General features: G+C 42.4%; 1 protein-coding gene across 19 annotated transcripts in view; it reads right to left on the bottom strand.

Moving 5' to 3' along the window:
* KALRN (kalirin RhoGEF kinase) overlaps positions 1-772 on the bottom strand; it is a 640,493-nt gene extending 639,721 nt beyond the window's left edge. For all 19 annotated transcript variants that reach the window (XR_004989615.2, XM_036447859.2, XM_036447857.2 and 16 more), the window contains exon 1: positions 656-772. Coding sequence is in view for 18 of the 19 variants with exons in the window: in XM_036447859.2 (XP_036303752.1) it covers positions 656-728 (73 nt within the window). In the remaining variant the exon portion in view is untranslated. The remainder of the gene's footprint in view (positions 1-655) is intronic.
* Positions 773-18,968: the final 18,196 nt, after the last annotated feature.

The following is an 18,968-nucleotide window of genomic DNA, read 5'->3' on the forward strand; positions in this document are numbered from 1 at the left end:
GAACTGGGAGAGAGGAGGACACGGAGGAGGTCCCAAGCGCCCACCGCCCTCCCAACAAGACCTGCCTCTCAAGTCTAAGACGCTGTCTCCCCGCACACAGCGGGCTTGGCCGCCCCGGGTCCGCCCCGCTCCTGACTGTCAGTCTGCAGCCTTCGTGACTCCGGGTCCCCGAGGCCCTCTGTGCACATCAGGACCCCGGGGCCCTGACCGGGAAGGGGTGCCAGCCCGGGGCGGCCGGAGCCGGGCTGACAGGCGCTGGGAGAAGAAGGACAAGGGACGGGGTCCCCAGAATCAAGGGGGACGCCGGGAGCCCGAGCAGGCGCTCTGCAAAGTGATCCCACGTCGCCCCATCCCCGCGCGCTCCGGGGAAGGCAGCCGAGGGACCCGCCTCCCGCGTCCCCGCCACACACTCCCGCAAGTGGGGTGGACGCCGCCGAGGGGCGCCGGGCTCCCAGCTCCCCACCACGCACCCCCGAAACGCTCCCAGCATTGCCATCACAACAGGAATCTCGGCAACTCCAGCCCGGACGACGAAGGGGGGTGGGGACTGCTCCCCAACGTGCATGCACGCCTGCAGCCACAGCCCCGCTTCCCCAAACTTGTCCGAGGCAGCTAGCGGCCCTGCCCGCGGCCGCCCGCGCCCTGCCCAGCCTACCTGTCCGGAAAAAGGCGTCCACGTCCGAGTCCGCCGCTCCTCCTTCCTCCGCCGCCCCCTCCGGGGGGTTCATGACTAGGGGAGGGAGGGCGTCCGCGGGCAGCCGGGGGCCGGCGGAGCCTGGGGCCGAGGGCTGCCCGGAGCCGGGGGGGCGCAGGGCGCGGGGCGCAGCGGCTGCAGCCGCAGACCCGGTTGCACCCGGGGCTCCGAGGGCTGGATGGAGGCTGGGCGGCGGGGCTGGGGCAGCGAACGCCGAGCCTCCTTCAAGCGGAGGCGCGCGGCGGGCTGGGGGCGCCTGCCGCCGGCTCCCCCATGGCACCCCGCCCTCCCCGGGGGCGCTGGCCGCCTGCTGTGTGCCGGGGCCGCGGCCGGGCCCGCGCCGGGGTCCGGCTGCCTGGGCGCCCGCTCCCTTGCTCGGCAGCGGCGGCAGCTGGCTCTGCTCCTCGCCCGCCCGCCTGTCTCTATTGTTCAGCCCTGCTCGGCTCTCCTCTTTATTTTTCCTCCTCCTCCCTCCCGCCCTCCCTGGCTCTCTCCCTCCTCCCTCCCTCGCTCGCTCGATCGCCCGCTCTCGGGCTCCCCCTCTGGCTCCCGCGGCCGCCGCCGCCGCCGCCGCCCGGCTCCACCCCCGGCTCCCGCTCCCCGGTCCCGGCCAACAATGCCCGGGCGGCAGCGCCGAGCTCCGCGGAGGCTCCGGCGGCCCGGGGCCGGGGCTGGCCGCGAACCCCCGGCGGCGCGGCCGCCTCCTCGCCCCGCGGCCCGGCGCCGGCCTCTCAGGGGGCAGAGAGCCGCCCCGAGCTATTGTTCCCGCGGCGCTAGGCCGGCCCCCTGAGCCCCGGGGGCAGGAGAACCCCGCGCGGGGGGCGGCAGGAGGGGCGGGGCCGCCCCGGGTTCCCCCAGGTCCTGGTCCTTGGTCCGCGCCGCGCCCCACTCCCAGGTGCGCGGGATGGGGAACCCCGATCCGCTAGTCCGCCCCCTCTGCAGACCGCTCCCGGAGCTGGACAGACCTGTCCCCTAGGGGCTGCACTTTTCCTCTCTCCCTCCTGATAAGCTCTTCTCTCCTGCCTCGCTCCCCACCTCTGGAACCTCTTGCGTTTTCCTCTCGACCTCCCCAGAGTTCTTTTCTAGCTTTTTCTTCCTTTTCCCCCTTTTAGGCGCCCCTTGACGCATCTCTCTGCCTGGCTCCGTGACTCTTTGTCCAGTTCGTTTCTCTTGCGAGGTCCTCCCTGCCTATCTCTCCCTCCCTCCCTCCCTCCGTCACTCTTCTGTCTTCCATTCGTCTCTGTCTCTGTCCTGCCCTGGTTCTTGGCCCCTAGCTCAGCGCTTCTCTTGGACAGCTGTCAAAACTCCCTAATCCCTGGGGCTCTGTTTTGTTGTTCTTCCTCGTTTGAATGGGGGAGATCCAGTTGGCCAGGAGCAGGGAGGTGTTACAGCAAGCTGAATTTCAATTAAAGTGGGGAAGAAAGGCTGGAGAGGCATGGGGATGACAGCAAAGGGAGAAAGCAGATGCTGTATGGGGTAATTAATGCAGCGATTGTTTTGTGCCAATTGGTTTTTAAGCAATAATTAAACAATAATTAGCCAGTATTCTGTCTATAGTGACTGCAGAGACTATAAAATAGAGGCTCTTTAACCTGAGTATTTAATGTGTTGTGTTGGGGGCTGTGGCTGCTGCCTCATCCAGGCAAAGGGAGAGGCTGTTGCCTGACCTAATGTGTTAAACACGCGTCACAGGAAAACCAGGTCCTGGTCTAAAGTTGATGGCCTGCTTCCCACCAGCCAGGATCTTCCGGGTCTGTTTGTCTCTGGCAGCCTACCTCGTTCTCTCTACCGCTGTCTGGGTCACCGCACCTGGGACCTTTCCAAAGCTACCAACTGGCTAACTCTACCGGCAAATAGAATGAATTAAATAAGTTTTTCGTGAACACTTTCTGGCTCCGTGGACTCATCACTTCCTTTACTGGATGTCACAATTTTTGTTCGTTTGTTTAGTTACCTTTCTCCAATCTTGGGTATATCTATCAGACCCCATTTCTTAAAAAATTTTAATAGTGACTCAAATCACAAGTTAACTGCCAATGAGGTCGAATTCATCTGGCCTTGATATTTTTTTTTAAATATATTTTATAGATTTATTTTATTTTTATTTTTATTTTTTTTTACAGAGGAAGGGAGAGGGATAGAGAGCTAGAAACATCGATGAGAGAGAAACATTGACTAGCTGCCTCCTGCTCACTCCCTACTGGGGATGTGCCCGCAACCAATGTACATGCCCTGGGACCTTTCAGTCCGAAGGCTGACGCTCTATCCACTGAGCCAAACCGGTTTTGGCTGGCCCTGATATCTTGAACTGTCAAGTATCCCCTACTTACCACCTCCTCTAACAATGGAAGTACTTCTCATTTGTCTTTTCTAAATTTTGCCTCCTTAAATTAACTCCATGACAAAACCCTGGCCTGTACTCCTCCTCCCCACTGCCGCCACCCCCACATACGGATGACAGAGCTGCTAACTGCCACTGTTGTGCAGATAGAGAACCAGAGTCATGGCAAGAGTACTATCTCATCCCAAACTGAGAAGGATCATTGTATGTTTAGAGGGAGATTCATATTAAAAAATCTCAATAAATAGGGGCCAGAATGGGTGATAGCCTTACATAATGACATTGATTTTTTTAGAGGAAATTTGGTGATTTCTATTAAAAATTTAAATGTTCTTAGCTATATTAATATCAGACATATATTTCAGAGCAAATATTACCAGGGACATTTCAATGTATTAACTGGACATACGAAATCCTAACCGGTTTTGCATTTAATAAAAGTTTCAAAAAATATGAACAAAACTGATAGACTACAAGGAGAAATAGACAAATTTATAACTATAAGCAGAGATTTTAATACCTGTCTTATTTAATAATTAGTTGAATAAGGAGAGAGATAATTAGAAAGATATTAACAATGGTATCAACCAACTTAACCTAACTGACATTTATAGAATACTCCACTCAACAGTGGCAGGTACACATTTTTTTCAGGTGCACAGGTAACATTCTTCAAGATAAACCATCTGCTAAGACATCAAATAAATCTCAGTAAATTTAAAACGATTGACCATGCACAGTATTACGCAAATTACACCTCAGTTGTTGTTTTTTAAGTCATATAAAGTGTATTCTTGAGCACAACACAATTAAATTACAAATCAACAACAAATACCTGGAAAATCCCTCCAAATAATTGCAAACTAAATAACAAACTAACCCATGGTCAACAAAGAACTCAAAGGGGATATTGGAATTTGAAGTGAATAAAAATGAAAACACATCATATGAATATCTGTGAAATATAGCTAAAGCAGCAGTTAGAAGGAAATTTTGATTCCTAAAATATTTTGAAAAGAAAAGTCTCAAATCAATGAATTCCTGTTCTACCTTAAGAGTAAATTAAACCCAAAGCAGAAAAACAAAAATGTTTAAGGAGCAGAACCAAAGCAATGAAATAACAGAAAAACAAAAGAGAAAAATCAATGAATCCAAATCTGGGTTCTTTGAGATCCATAAAATTTATAAATCTCTAGTTAGACTAGAATAAAGCAACAAGAAAGAAGAATCAAATTATAACTAACAGAAATGATAGATTATAGAGATGTAAGAAAATAATAACGGAATATTACGAACAATTTTATAACAATAAATTTGACAATTTCCATAAAATGGACAAGTTCCTTGAGATACAAACTGCTAAAGCTTACTCAAGAAGAAATAGATAATTCAAAAAGCCATACATTTATTAAAGAAATAAAAATTTTAGCTTAAAAGTGTCCTATTAAAAAGACTCTCATAATCCCTATGGCTTTATTGGTAAATTCTGTGAAACATTTAAGGCAATAATAATAAATAATAGCAATCCACACTCACTATTCCAGAAAAATAAAGAAGAGGGAATTATTGCCCAATTATTTCTATAAGGCCAGCATTACACTGATGCCAGAACTAAACAAAGGCCAACTAAGAGAAAAGAAACTACCTACCACTATCTTTCATAAACATATATGCAAAATTCTTAATAAAATTTTAGCAAAGCAAACCCAATCTCTAATAAAAGAGAAATATGCAAATAGACCATAATTTGCTATGCTCACCAGCCAATCAAAAGTAGGTATGCAAATTAACACAATAAAGATGGCAGGTTAGTTTGCATACACAGGCGCTGAGCAGCCTGGGGCGGGGCAGGCATTCCCCACTGCCCCAGCAGTTCTGGGCCTCTGTGCAGTGTGGGAAAGTGGAAAGGCAGCTCTGGGCCAAAGCAAAGGCGGTGCCAGCAGCCAGGGAAAGGAAGGCCCATTCTTGCATGAATCTTCATGCATTGGGCCTCTACTAATATATAAAAAGGTTAATACACCATGGCCAAATTGCTTATTCCAAGGATGCAGGATTGGTTTGACATTTGAAAATATATCAGTGTAATTTACAATATGTTATGAGTTGAATTTTGTCCCCCCAAAAAATACATTGAAGTCCTAAAATGCAGTACCTGTGAATGTGATCTTATTTGGAAATAAGGTCTTTAGAGATGTAATTAATTTTTAATGAGGACATTAGGGTGGGCCCTAACCCAATATAACTTGTATCCTTATAAGGGAAAAACTCCATGTTAAGACAGAGAGAAAACACAATGTGACCACAGAGGCAGAAATTGGAGTGATACTACTGAAAGCAAAAGAACACCAAGGATTAACAGCAACCACCAGGAGCTAGGGAGAAGCAAGAAAGGATTCAAGCCATAGACTTAGAGGGAGAATAGCCCTGCTGACACTTTGATTTGGACCTCCAGTTTCAAGAACAGTGACAGAATAAATATATTTTAAGTTACCAGTTTGTGGTACTTTGTTACAGCAGTCCAAGAACATTAATATATATATACCATACTAAAAAGAAAACAATATGGTCATCTTAGTGGATGCAAGATAAGCATTTAACAAAATGCAGCGTCCACTTTTGATCAAAATTCTCAGAAAGCTGGAAATAGAAGGAACTTCCTCAACTTAATAAAGGTCATCTAACCAAAACACCTTTAACTAATATCATAATAATGAAAGACAACTCTTCTCCCCCAAAATAAGAACAAAGCAGGGTTGTTCACTCTCACTCCTATTCAACATTATACTGGATGTTTTAACAATAAGAGAAGAAAAAAAATTAAAGGTATTCAAATTAGAGAAGAAGAGGTAAAACTGCTTTATTCATAGATAACAAAGTTGTCCTTTTAGAAATTCTACCAAAATTCCATTGAAACTAAGATCATGTTTAGCAAGATTTCAAAATATAAAACAAATATAAAATTTTTTTATTTTTATACACTAGCAATGAAGATTTGGAAATGGAAATTTTAAAAATCACTGTTTACATAAGCTTAAAATATGAAATATGAAAGCTAAATCTGTTTAAACATATACAAGGTCTATACATTGTAAACTACAATACATTGGTGAAAGAAATTAAAGAAGACAAGTAAATAGAGAAACTTACTGGGTCATTGATCAGGAGATATCAATTTTCCCCAAATTGGCCTGTGGATTCAATAAAATTCCAATGAAGGTCCCAGAAGGTTTTCTGTAGATATTGGCAAGCTGATTCAATGCAAAGAAACTAGAAAACCAATAACTAAGAAAGAAGCAAGTTGCAGGAATTATGCAACTCAATTTCAATACTTATTATAAAGTTATAGTAATCAAGATAATGTGATGTTGGTTTAAAGATGGATAAATGGATCAATGGAATAGAATGGAGTCCCAAAACAGACTCACACATTTATGGTCAATTGATTTTCAACCAAGATCAAAGGGGTTTGTTTCAGTGTGAAATGGATAGAGACTACTCTATGAGGTATATGAATAACTAAAAAATCTGTATTAGTTTCCTATGGCAGTTATAACAAATTACTACAAACTTAGTGTTAATGACTTAAAAATAACAAAATTTTTATTATCTTGCAATTCTGGAAGTCAAAATGGTCTTACTGAGCTAAAAACAAAGTGCTAGCAGGGATACACACTCTTTTCAGAGACTCTAAAGAATAATCTGTTTCTTTGCTTTTTTCATCTAGCAACCAACTGAACTTTTTTTTTTTCTTCTGTCCCCCTTCCTCCATCTTCAAACCCATCAATATTCATACTGTCATCTCTCTGGATCTCTCTTCAGTTCCCCTCTCCCACCTCTACGAACCCCTAAAATTACATTGGGCCCACTCAGCTAAATCTAGGGTAATCTCCCTATTTTTAAAGTCATTTGATTAGCAACCTTAATTCCATCTGAAACATCAATTCCCATTCGCCATATTACTTAACATAGCCATAGGTTCTGGGGATCAGGACATTACCATCTTTGGGGAAGAGCATAATTCTGCCTATCATAATACTCATATGCAAACAGACAATGAGTTTAGGTCAATATCTCACACCATATACAAACAAACATTAACCCAAAAAGATAATAGGCCTAAATGTAAAACCTAAAACAATAAAATTTATAGAAGACATTGAAAAAAAATCTTTGTGACCTTAGGGAGACAAAGATTTCTTAGATATAGCACCTAAAGCATAAACCTTAAAAAAAAAAAAAAGTAAACTTGTCTTCAAATTTAAAATTCTGCTAGTCAAAAGACATTGTTAACATAGTGAAATAATAAGCAATTAGGGAGAAAATATTGGAGATACATATATTTGATGAGGGACTATACTCTAACTATATAAAGAACTCTCAAACTTTTAAAATAGGAAAATAGTCTGATTTTTACAGATTGGGCAAAATTTTTAAATAGACACCTTAGCATATATATAGTTGGCAAATAAACACTTGAGAAGATGCTCAACATCAATAGTCATTAGGGAAAATGAAAACTACAGTGAGATACCACAATCTATGTCTATAATTAAAAAGATTTGTTCAGCCCGGATAGTGGGGCTCAGTGGGTTAGAGCATTGTCTCGTGCACTAGAAGGTTGCAGGTTCAATTCCCAGTCAGGGCACGTACTAGCCATTCTTGAAAAATGAAAGCCTATGTCCTTGCAGTGACTTGTACACACATTGTCATAGCAGCTTTATTTATAACTAGAGCCCCGGTGCACAAATTCGTGCATGGATCGGGTTCCTTGGCCTGGCCAGTGATTGAGGCCCATCAGGGCTGGCCAGCTTGAAGGAGGTTGGCTGTAGGAGCACACTGACCACCAGGGGACAGCTTCTGTGGTGAGCGTCTTCTTCCTGGTGGTCAGTGCATGTCATTGACTGGTCATTCAGTCATTCAGTTATTCAGTCATTTAGGCCTTTAGATAGAGAGAGAGAGTGATAGCCAAAACCTGGAAGCAATCCAAAACCCACCAACAAGTGGTAGGATAAACAGATTATAATACATACGTATGATGGACTACTATTCAGTAGTAAAAAAGAGTGAATTATTGATATACCAACAATACATGAGTGCATCTTAAAAATAATTATGCTGAATGAAATGTCAGACTGAAAAAAAGAATGCATACTAAGTCATTCCACTTATATAAAATTCTAGGAAATGCAAAGTAATCTATACTGACAGAAAGCAGATCAGCTCTTGTCTAGAGATGACCAGAGGCCCTAGAACCCATGACTCTTAAGCCAGTTTTCCATGCTACTTCCCTATCACACATTTACCCTTATCTGAAGAGTCTGAGGTGATGATGGGCATTCAGGTGGCAATGTCCAATCAGCAATCAGAACTGTCATCGCAGAGCGTGGGAGGGCTTGGAAGCTGGAAATATTGACTAAGGAGCTAGGAGCTGTTGAAGCAGCAAGAGCAAATGAGATAAAAGGTTTCTATTCATTTCCATTAACTTTCCTCTCTAGATATATTATCCACTTGTATGGCCTGCTTTCTACTCAAATCGAATTGCCTTAGAACCAGCACCTCTTGCTGAACTTCCTGGCTTCATTAATCCAGTTTCATACACTAGAACGCTGGGAGAGTAGCTTGGCTCCTCAGCCTCCTCTACTTCCTGCAGCCAAATTTCCATGTTGCCAAAGTTTTCCTTTGACATAACATCCGTCGTCCCTTTCCCTCTGATGCCATTCTAGTGGAGCCTTCAGCACTGTAATCATTTGAACTTCTAGAATTGGCTTCCATCATAATATCCATATGCAAACATAAAATGAGTTTAGATCAATATCTCACACCATATACAAACATTAACCCAAAAAGACAATAGACCTAAATGTAAAACCTAAAACTATAAAATTTATAGAAGACAATGAAAAAAATCTTTGTGACCTTAAGGAAGTCAACGTCACATATCTGATGAGGGACTATACTCTGAGTATTAAAGAACTCTCAAACTTTTAAAATAGGAAAATTTTACCAACTGGCTTCTCCAGGAAAGATGGGCACATTAAGCCAATACCTGGGGAAAATAAGATAGGCCAGGGAGACAGACCAGTCACAGGAACATATTGGCCATGGAGGCAAGAGACAAGAGGATATCCAGAAGCAGTTTGGAGTCCATAGGATGCCACAGATATGTGAGGGGCAACACGGTCTGGGATATGGAGACAGGTAGGTTACAAGGGACCTGAGAGAGAAAGAGGAAGGTGGACCCCAATTGTAGGGGAGAGTCTGTGGTGAGGGAGTGAAGTGGAGGGTGGAACCTGCCTGGAAACAGGACAGGAGCCTGCGGTGAGAGAATGGAAGCAGTGACACTGAATCATCTGTTCACCAAGTTTTGGCAGTGAAGAAGAAAAGACAGTGGCTAGACACGATGGTCAAGTTTCCAAATGTTTATTTCATTTTGTGTTGTTGTTTTTAATGGAGCTAGCTATGCAGAGTTGAAAGACAAGCTGACAGGAAAAGCAAGGGATAGAAAATTCTGAAGCAGGGAAACGATGAGCTCCCTCAGAAACTGGAAGGGTGGATGGCCTTCCCTGTTGCCCTGATGAGTTGGCATCCTGAGGGTTGGTCTGCATAGAGGAAGTTGCTAGTAGATAGTCCAGCTTCAAATTCAATTTCCAGTCCTCAGCTCGTACTGCACAGGAAATTTCTAACACAAAGCTGTTTCCTTTGTCACACTATTTTCTGTTTAGAGTGAGCATAGGAAGTAATCTGTCCTGTTCTTTTAACAATTCCAAGGGAATGCCAAAACATCCCCTGGTCTTGGCCTTGCTTGATATATAGTTGTCACAGAACCAAAGTTCTTCCTGACCTCTGCCCTTAACCTTTCATGCTGCAGTTGAAGCCCATTCCCTCTCATCCTGTCTTTGGGAATAGCATGAGGTAGAAAAAAAAAAAAAAAGAAAAAAAAAAACCTGCTTGGATAAAGCAATCTGCAGCAGGTAAAGTAATATGGATTTCCTCTAGATCCTAAAAAAGTTGTCCTCATAGATTCTACATTCTTGTTTCCCCCTTAGCCTTGCCTCTCATGAAGATAGGGGGCACTCAAAAATACTAAAGAACTTCCAATTATAACTCATGTCCACTAATATTGTGAGAGAACTATCCCTTTGGTCATCTCAGAGATTCAGATCTGAGGAAGCCAGAAAGAATTCCACAGCTAGGAAACTAAAGTATATCTTAAGCTACCCAAGAAGAGTTACATGTGCTTAAGAAGTAACCAGACACACAATCCAGTCAGCCTCAGATCCTCTCTGTGTCACCAAGTAGATTCAAGGAAGAGTTAAGTTTCCTCTCAAATGCCATCTCAGGAGTCTAGGAGGATCTGCCAAGCATCCCTCAGGGATGTGTCTTGCAGCAAGTGACAAAAGGAGAATAAAAATATGGGGGGAAAGGTGAGAAACAGAGAGTTTAAAATGAGATAAGGATAAAGACAAAAGTGGAAAAAAGATGGTGATAAGGAGGAAAGAGGTGGTGGGGAGAGAGAGAGAGATGTAGAGAAAGAGAAAGAACCTCTTTCTGTTGTTCACTTAGATGGTAAATAAAGTTTTATTGGAACACAGCCATGCCCCTTCATTTACTTAGTGTCTATTGCTGCTTTTGTGTTACAATGATAGAGGTGACTAGTTGTGACAGAGACCATATGACCTGCAAAGTTAAAAATATTTACTATCTGACCCTTTACAAAAAGAGGTTTGCTGACTTAAAATAATAACATCATAACTTACTCTAATACTAGTAAGCTTTTTGTACTTCTTCAGCTATTCATATGTTTATCTACAGAAACTATTATTTTGAAAGAAACCAAGACTAGAGCCAAACAATGGGAAAATTGGTCAGAGCTATAGCTTAGGGAGTGACCAAAACAAAATTGCATCAAGATACAAAAGAAATCACAAAGCTGAAAAACAAATTTGACTCTCTGGAAGAGGTAGGAAAGGGTAAAGATGGATAAATGGTAATGGAAAATATTGGACTTAGGGTAATTAGCACAAAATACAACATACAGATGATGTATTATAGAATTGTACCCCTAAAACATATGATTTTATTAACCAATGTCATTCCAATAAATTCAATTAAAAAAAACACAAATCAGACTCACAAAAAGTTGCCTACAGATGAAAAATATATGTGTGTGTATATGTTTATGTATGTGTATAAAATACAGAAATATACATGTGTGTATATTCATATATATATATATATATATATATATATATATATTATTGATTTTTTTTTTTTTTACAGAGAGGAAGAGAGAGAGAGAGAGTTAGAAACATCGATGAGAGAGAATCATCAATCAACTGCCTCTTGCACACCCCCTGCTGGTACATGCCCTTGACAGGAATCAAACCCGTGACCTTTCAGTCTGCAGGCTGACGCTCTATGCACTGAGCCAAACCAGTTTTGGTGATATATGTGTGTATATTCTTATAAGAATTACTAGAAGCCCGATGCATGAAATTAGAGCCCCCGGCTGCCAGCACCAGCTTTCCTCCTCCGGCCATTGGCAGGCACCCAGGATCTGGGCTGCTTACTTCTGGCCACCTGCAGGCACCCATGATCTGGGCTGGCTTCCCTTGGGTCACCAGCAGGCCCCCGGAACTCAGGCTGGCTTCCTTCCAGAAGACGTCCAATCTAATTAGCATATTACCCTTTCATTATTATAGATTATTATTATACACTGAGTGGTCAGATTATTATGATCTCTGAATGCATAATAACCTGACCACTCAGTATATATTAGAGGCCCAATGCATGAATTTGTGCATGGGTGGGGTCTGACCAGCCTGGGCAAGGGAAGGGGACATGACCAGTTGGCTGGCCTGCCTGCTGGTCAAACTCCTGGTAGGGGACAATTTGCATATTATCCTTTTATTATATAGGATATATGCTGAGTGGCCAGATTATTATACATTCAGAGATCATAATAATCTGGTCCCTCAGTGTAGATGTTTCTGTATTTGCATTTTTCTGATTAGTATTTAGCAATACTAAAATTATAATTGTTTCATAATAAAAGGTTGATATGTATAATTCACAAGAGAATTGATTATATATATATATATATATATATATATATATATATAATTTTGAAATATGGACAACAGGTGAATAATTTAGGGAAATAAAACGATTTAAGAATTTCCATCATCTTCTTCTGATCTTAACATGAGGATATAGGTTCAAACGTGGTGTTTTTATATCCCTATCCAAAGTGCTGAATAACATGAGACTGAGGAGGGAAAATGCTGGGAGTAAAAGATGAATGCCACCCCATGAAACATGAAAAAGTCATCTAGGCTATTCTTGAGCTTTTACAGAGAAATTAAAGAGCCAAGTGAAAGCCACATGACTCTAGCATTTGGCTTACCTTTTCTCAGTCTTTTCTTTGTCATCTTATTCTTCTCCATACTCCATAAAGCCATTTCATTGTATCATGTCTTGCCTACACACACACACACACACACACACACATTTCATTCCACCACAGATTTTGCTCTTTATTCTCACTTATCCAGCAATTCCTGCCATGTTCCCATCCCTAAGCTTTCTCTCAAAGACACAGACACTGGTGGTTACCTACCCAAAATACATTATCCCATGCCTCCTTACTAAAATAACTGCAATATTATTCAGGAGGGCAATGTGTCCAGATAAAATGCTCACATTCCCTGACTCCCTTGCAGCTAGGTTGGCCATGTAACTTGTTTGTTGTCGTGAGATATGACTCAGAGAAAGTGTGCTAGGGAGTTGGGGAAAGTGTTTGTCCTCCTCATATATACCCTGTCTTTCCCTTTCACATACCTTTCTTTTTTCCCTGTTCTCTTTTCTATCCTTCCTCCCTTTCTTTCTTTCTTTTTTTTCTCCACCTGCTTCACAAACAGGAGGCTTGAGTGGGGCAGCCATCTTGAAAGCATGAGACAACAAAGCCATAAGCTAAGAACTGAGATACAGAAAAAGAAAAGAAGCCTGGAACATTGGTGACGCCTTGAAGCTGCTGCATCAGGCTCAGAATGCTTGTTATGTGAGAATAATATGGCTACATTTAGTTGAGCCCTATAGTCAGGTGTTTGTAATGAGTAGCCTAACCCAACTAATTGTAATGCCCATATTCTTTCCTCAACCTGGTAAGTCACCCTCTCCCATAGCCAGTTTTTGAAGTCCTATGTTCTCTTCAAAGCCCACCTTAAATCCCACCTCTTTCAATAAGGCATTCCATAACACCTCAAAATTAATCTCCCTCTTTCCCATAGGGCACAATTAAAATCATTAAACTAGCATGCAGGTAGCAAGCCCACGTCATGTCATAAATAATTATGTATGTTTAATCACACCTACCCCCACTAGATTGATCACTGCTAAGGGCAAGTATGCTATTTCACTCACTTTGAATGCCCAGAGCAGTCACTCAATAAAAGATTATTGAATTGCTTTGAGTGGAGAAATGTTCTTCCCTTCCTTAGTGTACATAACCCAAAGCTTCTATGTAGAAAAGGTAGGAAATTTACCAAGCAGAAAAAGAGACCTTAGAAATCCTATTCATGGCCCAGCTGGTGTGACATGGTTCAATGTAGGCTCAATCCCCAGTGGAGGTGTGTGGGAGGCAGTCGATCAACAAATCTCTCTCATCATTGATAGTTCTCTCTCTCTCCCTCTCTTTTCCTCTTTCTGAAATAAATTTTTAAAAATTGAAAAAAGAAATACTAGTCATGTTTGGATCATGCTTTGACAGTTTTGAAACTGTACAGCCTGTTCTGACTAATGGCCAAGAAGTATAAATTAAGGTCAGAAGAAAGGACAGAAATGAGATGGTAGTTAAAGCCTGAGTCTGGTCCTACATACCATCAAACTCGTGTGCTGGTTTCACCAAGCTCAACCTGAAATCAGTATCTACTGGAGGTATACCCCCTTTTCACAGTAGTTAATCCAATTTATTGCATTATAATTCCAGTTGTGCTTCTACTGCTTATTTATTTCTTTTGTTTGACTGAGCACTTAATATGTTCCAGGCCTAGGGTGACCAACTGTTCCAGTTTGCCAATGATTGGGGAGTTCCCAGAGACACAGGACTTTTAGTGCCAAAACCAGGGGAGTCCTGGGCAAATAAAAAAGTTTGGTTACCCAAGAAGCTCTGTGCTTCATACTGGATATAAATCAGTAAAATGACAGATATGGACTCTGCCCATGTGGAGCTTACAATAAATAGTGGATTTTTTGTGGAGTTCTTAATTACAAGTAGATTTGCATCCTTTAATCATATTTTCAAGTCACTCATATTAGATTTTATTGGACAGGATTCAAGTCCACCCAACAAGTCCAGGTGCTAACACCACAAATCTCTCAGCACAGCCAGCTGTCCATGTGAAGGAAAGATGAAGGACATTGGGTTAGGAGAGTAAGCAGAAGTTCAATTTATGAGTGTGGTCATTGTTCTACTGGTTGTGAATTCCAACCAGCTTTAATCACAGCCTGAGCCAGTTGTCTGTTGTTCTTGGAACATCAGGCACACTCTATCTTCAAGTTCTCAGCCCTCTTTGTGATATTGATTAAGACCTGTTGGATGAAACAATGTCAACTTTGAAAAGGGCCAGGAGATATCAACGTTTCCCTGGGGTGATGTAGAGGTAATCTGACTGTGGCATCTGCTGATGTAGCCACCAGAGCCAGATGGGGCATGACTTTTTCCCAATCATTGTTCCAGATGAATTCTACCTATAGCTGAATAGTTGGGTTATAAAGAACACTCTCTCATGCTTGGGTCAAGCATGTAGATAGCTTATTTCCCCCCTTTAAAATGCCAACCTTTCTCCCAAATAGATATACTATATTCCTGAACTTTATAATCTGAAGATGCTATCCCCCAACAGTAGCCATTCACTCAGCAAAGGCTGAAGTTCCAGGTTCATCTATTCCAAAAATCAAAAGAATGCTTTTTACTTAATGGTGGACTTTTACTCTTCAAACCCCAGACTTAATTTCTGCTAGGCTTTGATAACAACCACCAATTAGTTGGTTTTCTATGATTGGCTAGACACCATGCTATGCATTTTGTTGTTATTATTAATCCTCACCCAAGGATATTTTTCCATTGATTTTGGAAGGGAGAGGGAGTGATAGAGAGAAACATGGATGTGAAAGACAATCAATTGGTTGCCTCCTGCATGCACCCTGACCAGGGCTGGGGAACCTGCACCCAAGGTGCATGCCCTTGACCAGAATCAAACGCAGGACCCTTCAGTCCATAGGCCAATGCTCTATCTGCTGAGCCAAACCAGTGAGAGCCCATGATTTGTATTTTTTAATTTATTATCTTATTTAAACTACACAAAAACTTAAAGTAGATATTTTTATTCCCACTTCTGGATGAAGAAACTGATCTATATCACTTTTCCTGGATCACATGTCATAAATGGACAGAGTAGAATTTGAATCCAATTCTATCAGACTTTTCTGGGAGTTGTTTTGATAATCCAAAAGGAAGAAGATCTTGTAGGCTTAGAGATAAGTGTAAGAAGGACTTCAAAAAGAGAAGTAATTTTGTGTCTATTGAGGTCTAGATTTTGCTTGAAGACGGGGTGGGTGGGGCTGGGAACACTGCAAATTAAGGAGAAATGCTGGACAAAAGCCTTGGTTTGCTGCCCTGCACTAGACCAAATTCTAATTTATAACTGTATGGGGGTTTGTGCTTTGAAGCAACCGGGAATTAATTTTCAAACTGCCTTAGAAGTTTTTTACATGCATTTTTCTACAAATAAAACTAAAATGTCTAATTTCATTTTCATGAAAATTTTTATGGAAAAGCGGCTCTTTCACTTTTAGAGTTAAAAGTGAAAGAGCCGGGACCGGTTTGGCTCAATGGATAGAGCGTCAGCTTGGGGACTGAAGGGTCCCGGGTTCGATTCCTGTCAAGGGCATGTACCTTGGTTGCGGGCATATCCCCAGTAGGGGGTGTGCAAGAGGCAGCTGATCGATGACTCTCTCTCATCGATGTTTCTAACTCTCTATCTCTCTCCCTTCCTCTCTGCACAAAAATCAATAAAAATATATATATATATATTTTTTTAAAAAGTGAAAGAGATCTTATTAGTGAAGCAGTGAAACAGAAAGAAGGCTACTCCACAGACAGAGCAGCTGCAAAGATACTTTACGTGGCCTAAAATTACTTTTTGTAAAAATAAAGAGCAAAGAGGTTAGGGAGTCATATCTTTGTTATACCACTGAAGTAGCTTTATCATTGAAGATCTCAGAGCTTGAGCATTGAGGATCTCAGAGCCTGACCACCTCACTATCCCTGCTATCTATCAGCACAGTGGTAGGGTGGTGCAGGGACCCAAGAATCAGCACTTACAAATGAGGAAAGCAAAGTCCAGAGTCATACCCCCCGTGTCTTGAAAACTGCCTGATTTGTAGCAAGTACTTGGTAATTTCATTGAATAAATGAATAAGTGAACAAATAAATAAACAAAGTGATTTTTCAGAAGGTCACACAACAGGGGGGAAATATCCAGTTTCCTAAATCTAAGCTCCAGCCTTGTTCTATTTACATCATCCTCTGGGTAGCCTGACCAACTTTAAAATGAATATTGGGATGTCAGAATGAATATGGCACTGCACCTGACTTAAGCAAGATCAAAAATTTAATTAGAGACTTGGAAAAGATGGAGTTTGTGAAAACCCCTGTTATCCAGATACCAGATTCCAATTCTGTATGGTTGGTTTCATTTCTATAGAGTATCTGCCGCACATCACCAATCACTTTATAGTTCACACAAAGTCAACTGTTCTCTATCATCTGTGTGGTCATTCACCCTCTTGTTGCCTGATAAGTGTTTAATCTGGCTTCCCTTCCCTATTTCTTGACTGTCTCTGTCAGGTGGTACCCAGGGAATGAAAAGGCACAGGAGGCATTCCAAAGCCAGTTATAACTAATTAGGTATTTTATCCACTGCTTGGATGATCCCCGTGCCCTGTATGGATACATAGTATAGGCTAGATCCGTGGTCAGCAAACTGCGGCTCGCAAGCCACATGCGGCTCTTTGGCCCCTTGAGAGTGGCTCTTCCACAAAATACCATGGCCTGGGAGAGTCTGTTTTGAAGAAGTGGCATTAGATGAAGTTTAAATTTTTAAAAAAATTGGCTCTCAGAAGAAATTTCAATCATTGTACTATTGATATTTGGCTCTGCTGACTCATGAGTTGCCGACCGCTGGGCTAGATGAACACCACTCACAGATTGAGCTGCATTCTGAGGTTTATACTCAGCTCTCCATTGTCCATGCTAATAGAAGGGATAGGAGTATAGACGCCCACCAGATCTATTTTTAAAATCGATGTATAATTACCCCACTGTGATTGTACATTTTATTGCGTTTTTACAATTCTATATACTTACGAAATCATCACCATGATCAGGACAAAGCCCGTTTCCAGCATCCCACACAGTTCTCTTGTGCCCCAACTCAGTCAGTCTTCCTCCACGATGGCTCCCAGTCTGCTTTCTGTCACTCTAGATTAGATTTGTCTTTTCTAGGGTTTCATATAAATGGAATCGTAGGGTATGCCCTCACCAAAATTATTTTTATTCGCTTCTCTGATTTCTTTTCCCAGTGATGTCTGGTTCAGGCTGATATTAAAATGACTTCATGTTCCCCTCACCCACACTGATTTGACAGGGTGGGCAGAGCTAAGACTTGGAAGAAACCTGAGAGGCGACACACAGAGGCAGATGAGAATAATTCTTGACATTGAGAAGAATGTTGGTTTTCCCAAAGGTTGGTAGACTATGGCAATGAGTGTGTGCCCACGTTGTGCCTTGAACCCATTTTTCAGTGTCGTTCCGTACAGCGTCTCCTAAACCTAACTGCCTAGGGATTTTGTGTGCTTTGTCTTGAATGGGCTCTTGGAAACTCCTGACTCCAACCAGCCCTTCTCAGCATGGAGCCATTGCACCCTCTGGTGTAAACATGGGGACCTGTCACCCTTGTGGCAGGAGGCATTCCCGCCCAAGCAGCTATCCCCTACCACAGCCTTCCCCTGCCAGCAGGATCCCTTGGCTCCCCTCACCAAGAAGCCAAGGGCAAGTAAATGTCAGGCTCCCTCCAGCTGCTGTTAGGAACATGGGTCAGAGGCTGAGCTTGTAAATACATGAGCATAAGAGAAACACGAAGAGATCAACCACTTGAGAGAGGACAGGAACAGAGAAGGGAAACCTCAGAGAAGACAGAGCAAGCTAAGCATGAAAGACGAGGTGAGGAGAAGAGGCATAGCCCAGAAAACAAAGCAGAAGCAATAGAGGGATAGAGCTTTTTTCCATCTAAGAAAAATCCTAAAAATTCACTCCTCTGCCCAAAATAAATAGATTCTGACCCAGGCTATGAGAATCCTTGAAAATACTTTAACGTGGAAATGCTGATTTTAAAAAAACACAACACACAACACCTCTATATTTCTAGATGCTGCTGAACCTGCTTAATCCCTTTAAACCTTCCATAACTTCAACTATGGTGTTTAAGTGCTCATAAATCTGCACTAGCTTAAAATTGAGAAACATCAATCGTTCAGGAGCTTATGGGTAAGGACAGAAGATGGGCATCCCCATGCTATTTAAAACCACAGCACAGACTTCCATCAAATTATTCCAAGAAAAACTGAAATGAAAAAACACTCAAGTTTCTGAGTTGTGCTTCTATACATTGTCAATTTGTGGGGGGGGGGGGGTTGTTTTTCCTTTTCAAAGGGGCAGGGTGGAGTGTGAGGGGGTGCTAATATGCTATTTAGCTGGAGAGGGGGGAAATGGCAAAGATCTATCTCATTTAGTTCTCTTTTTACATAAAATAAAGCCAAAAACAAACAAAAATTTTTAAAACTGCTGCCAGAAGTCATTAGAAAACAGCACTG

Source organism: Pipistrellus kuhlii, unplaced genomic scaffold (assembly GCF_014108245.1).
Source record: "Pipistrellus kuhlii isolate mPipKuh1 unplaced genomic scaffold, mPipKuh1.p scaffold_m20_p_2, whole genome shotgun sequence".
Classification (NCBI taxonomy): Eukaryota; Metazoa; Chordata; class Mammalia; order Chiroptera; family Vespertilionidae; genus Pipistrellus; species Pipistrellus kuhlii.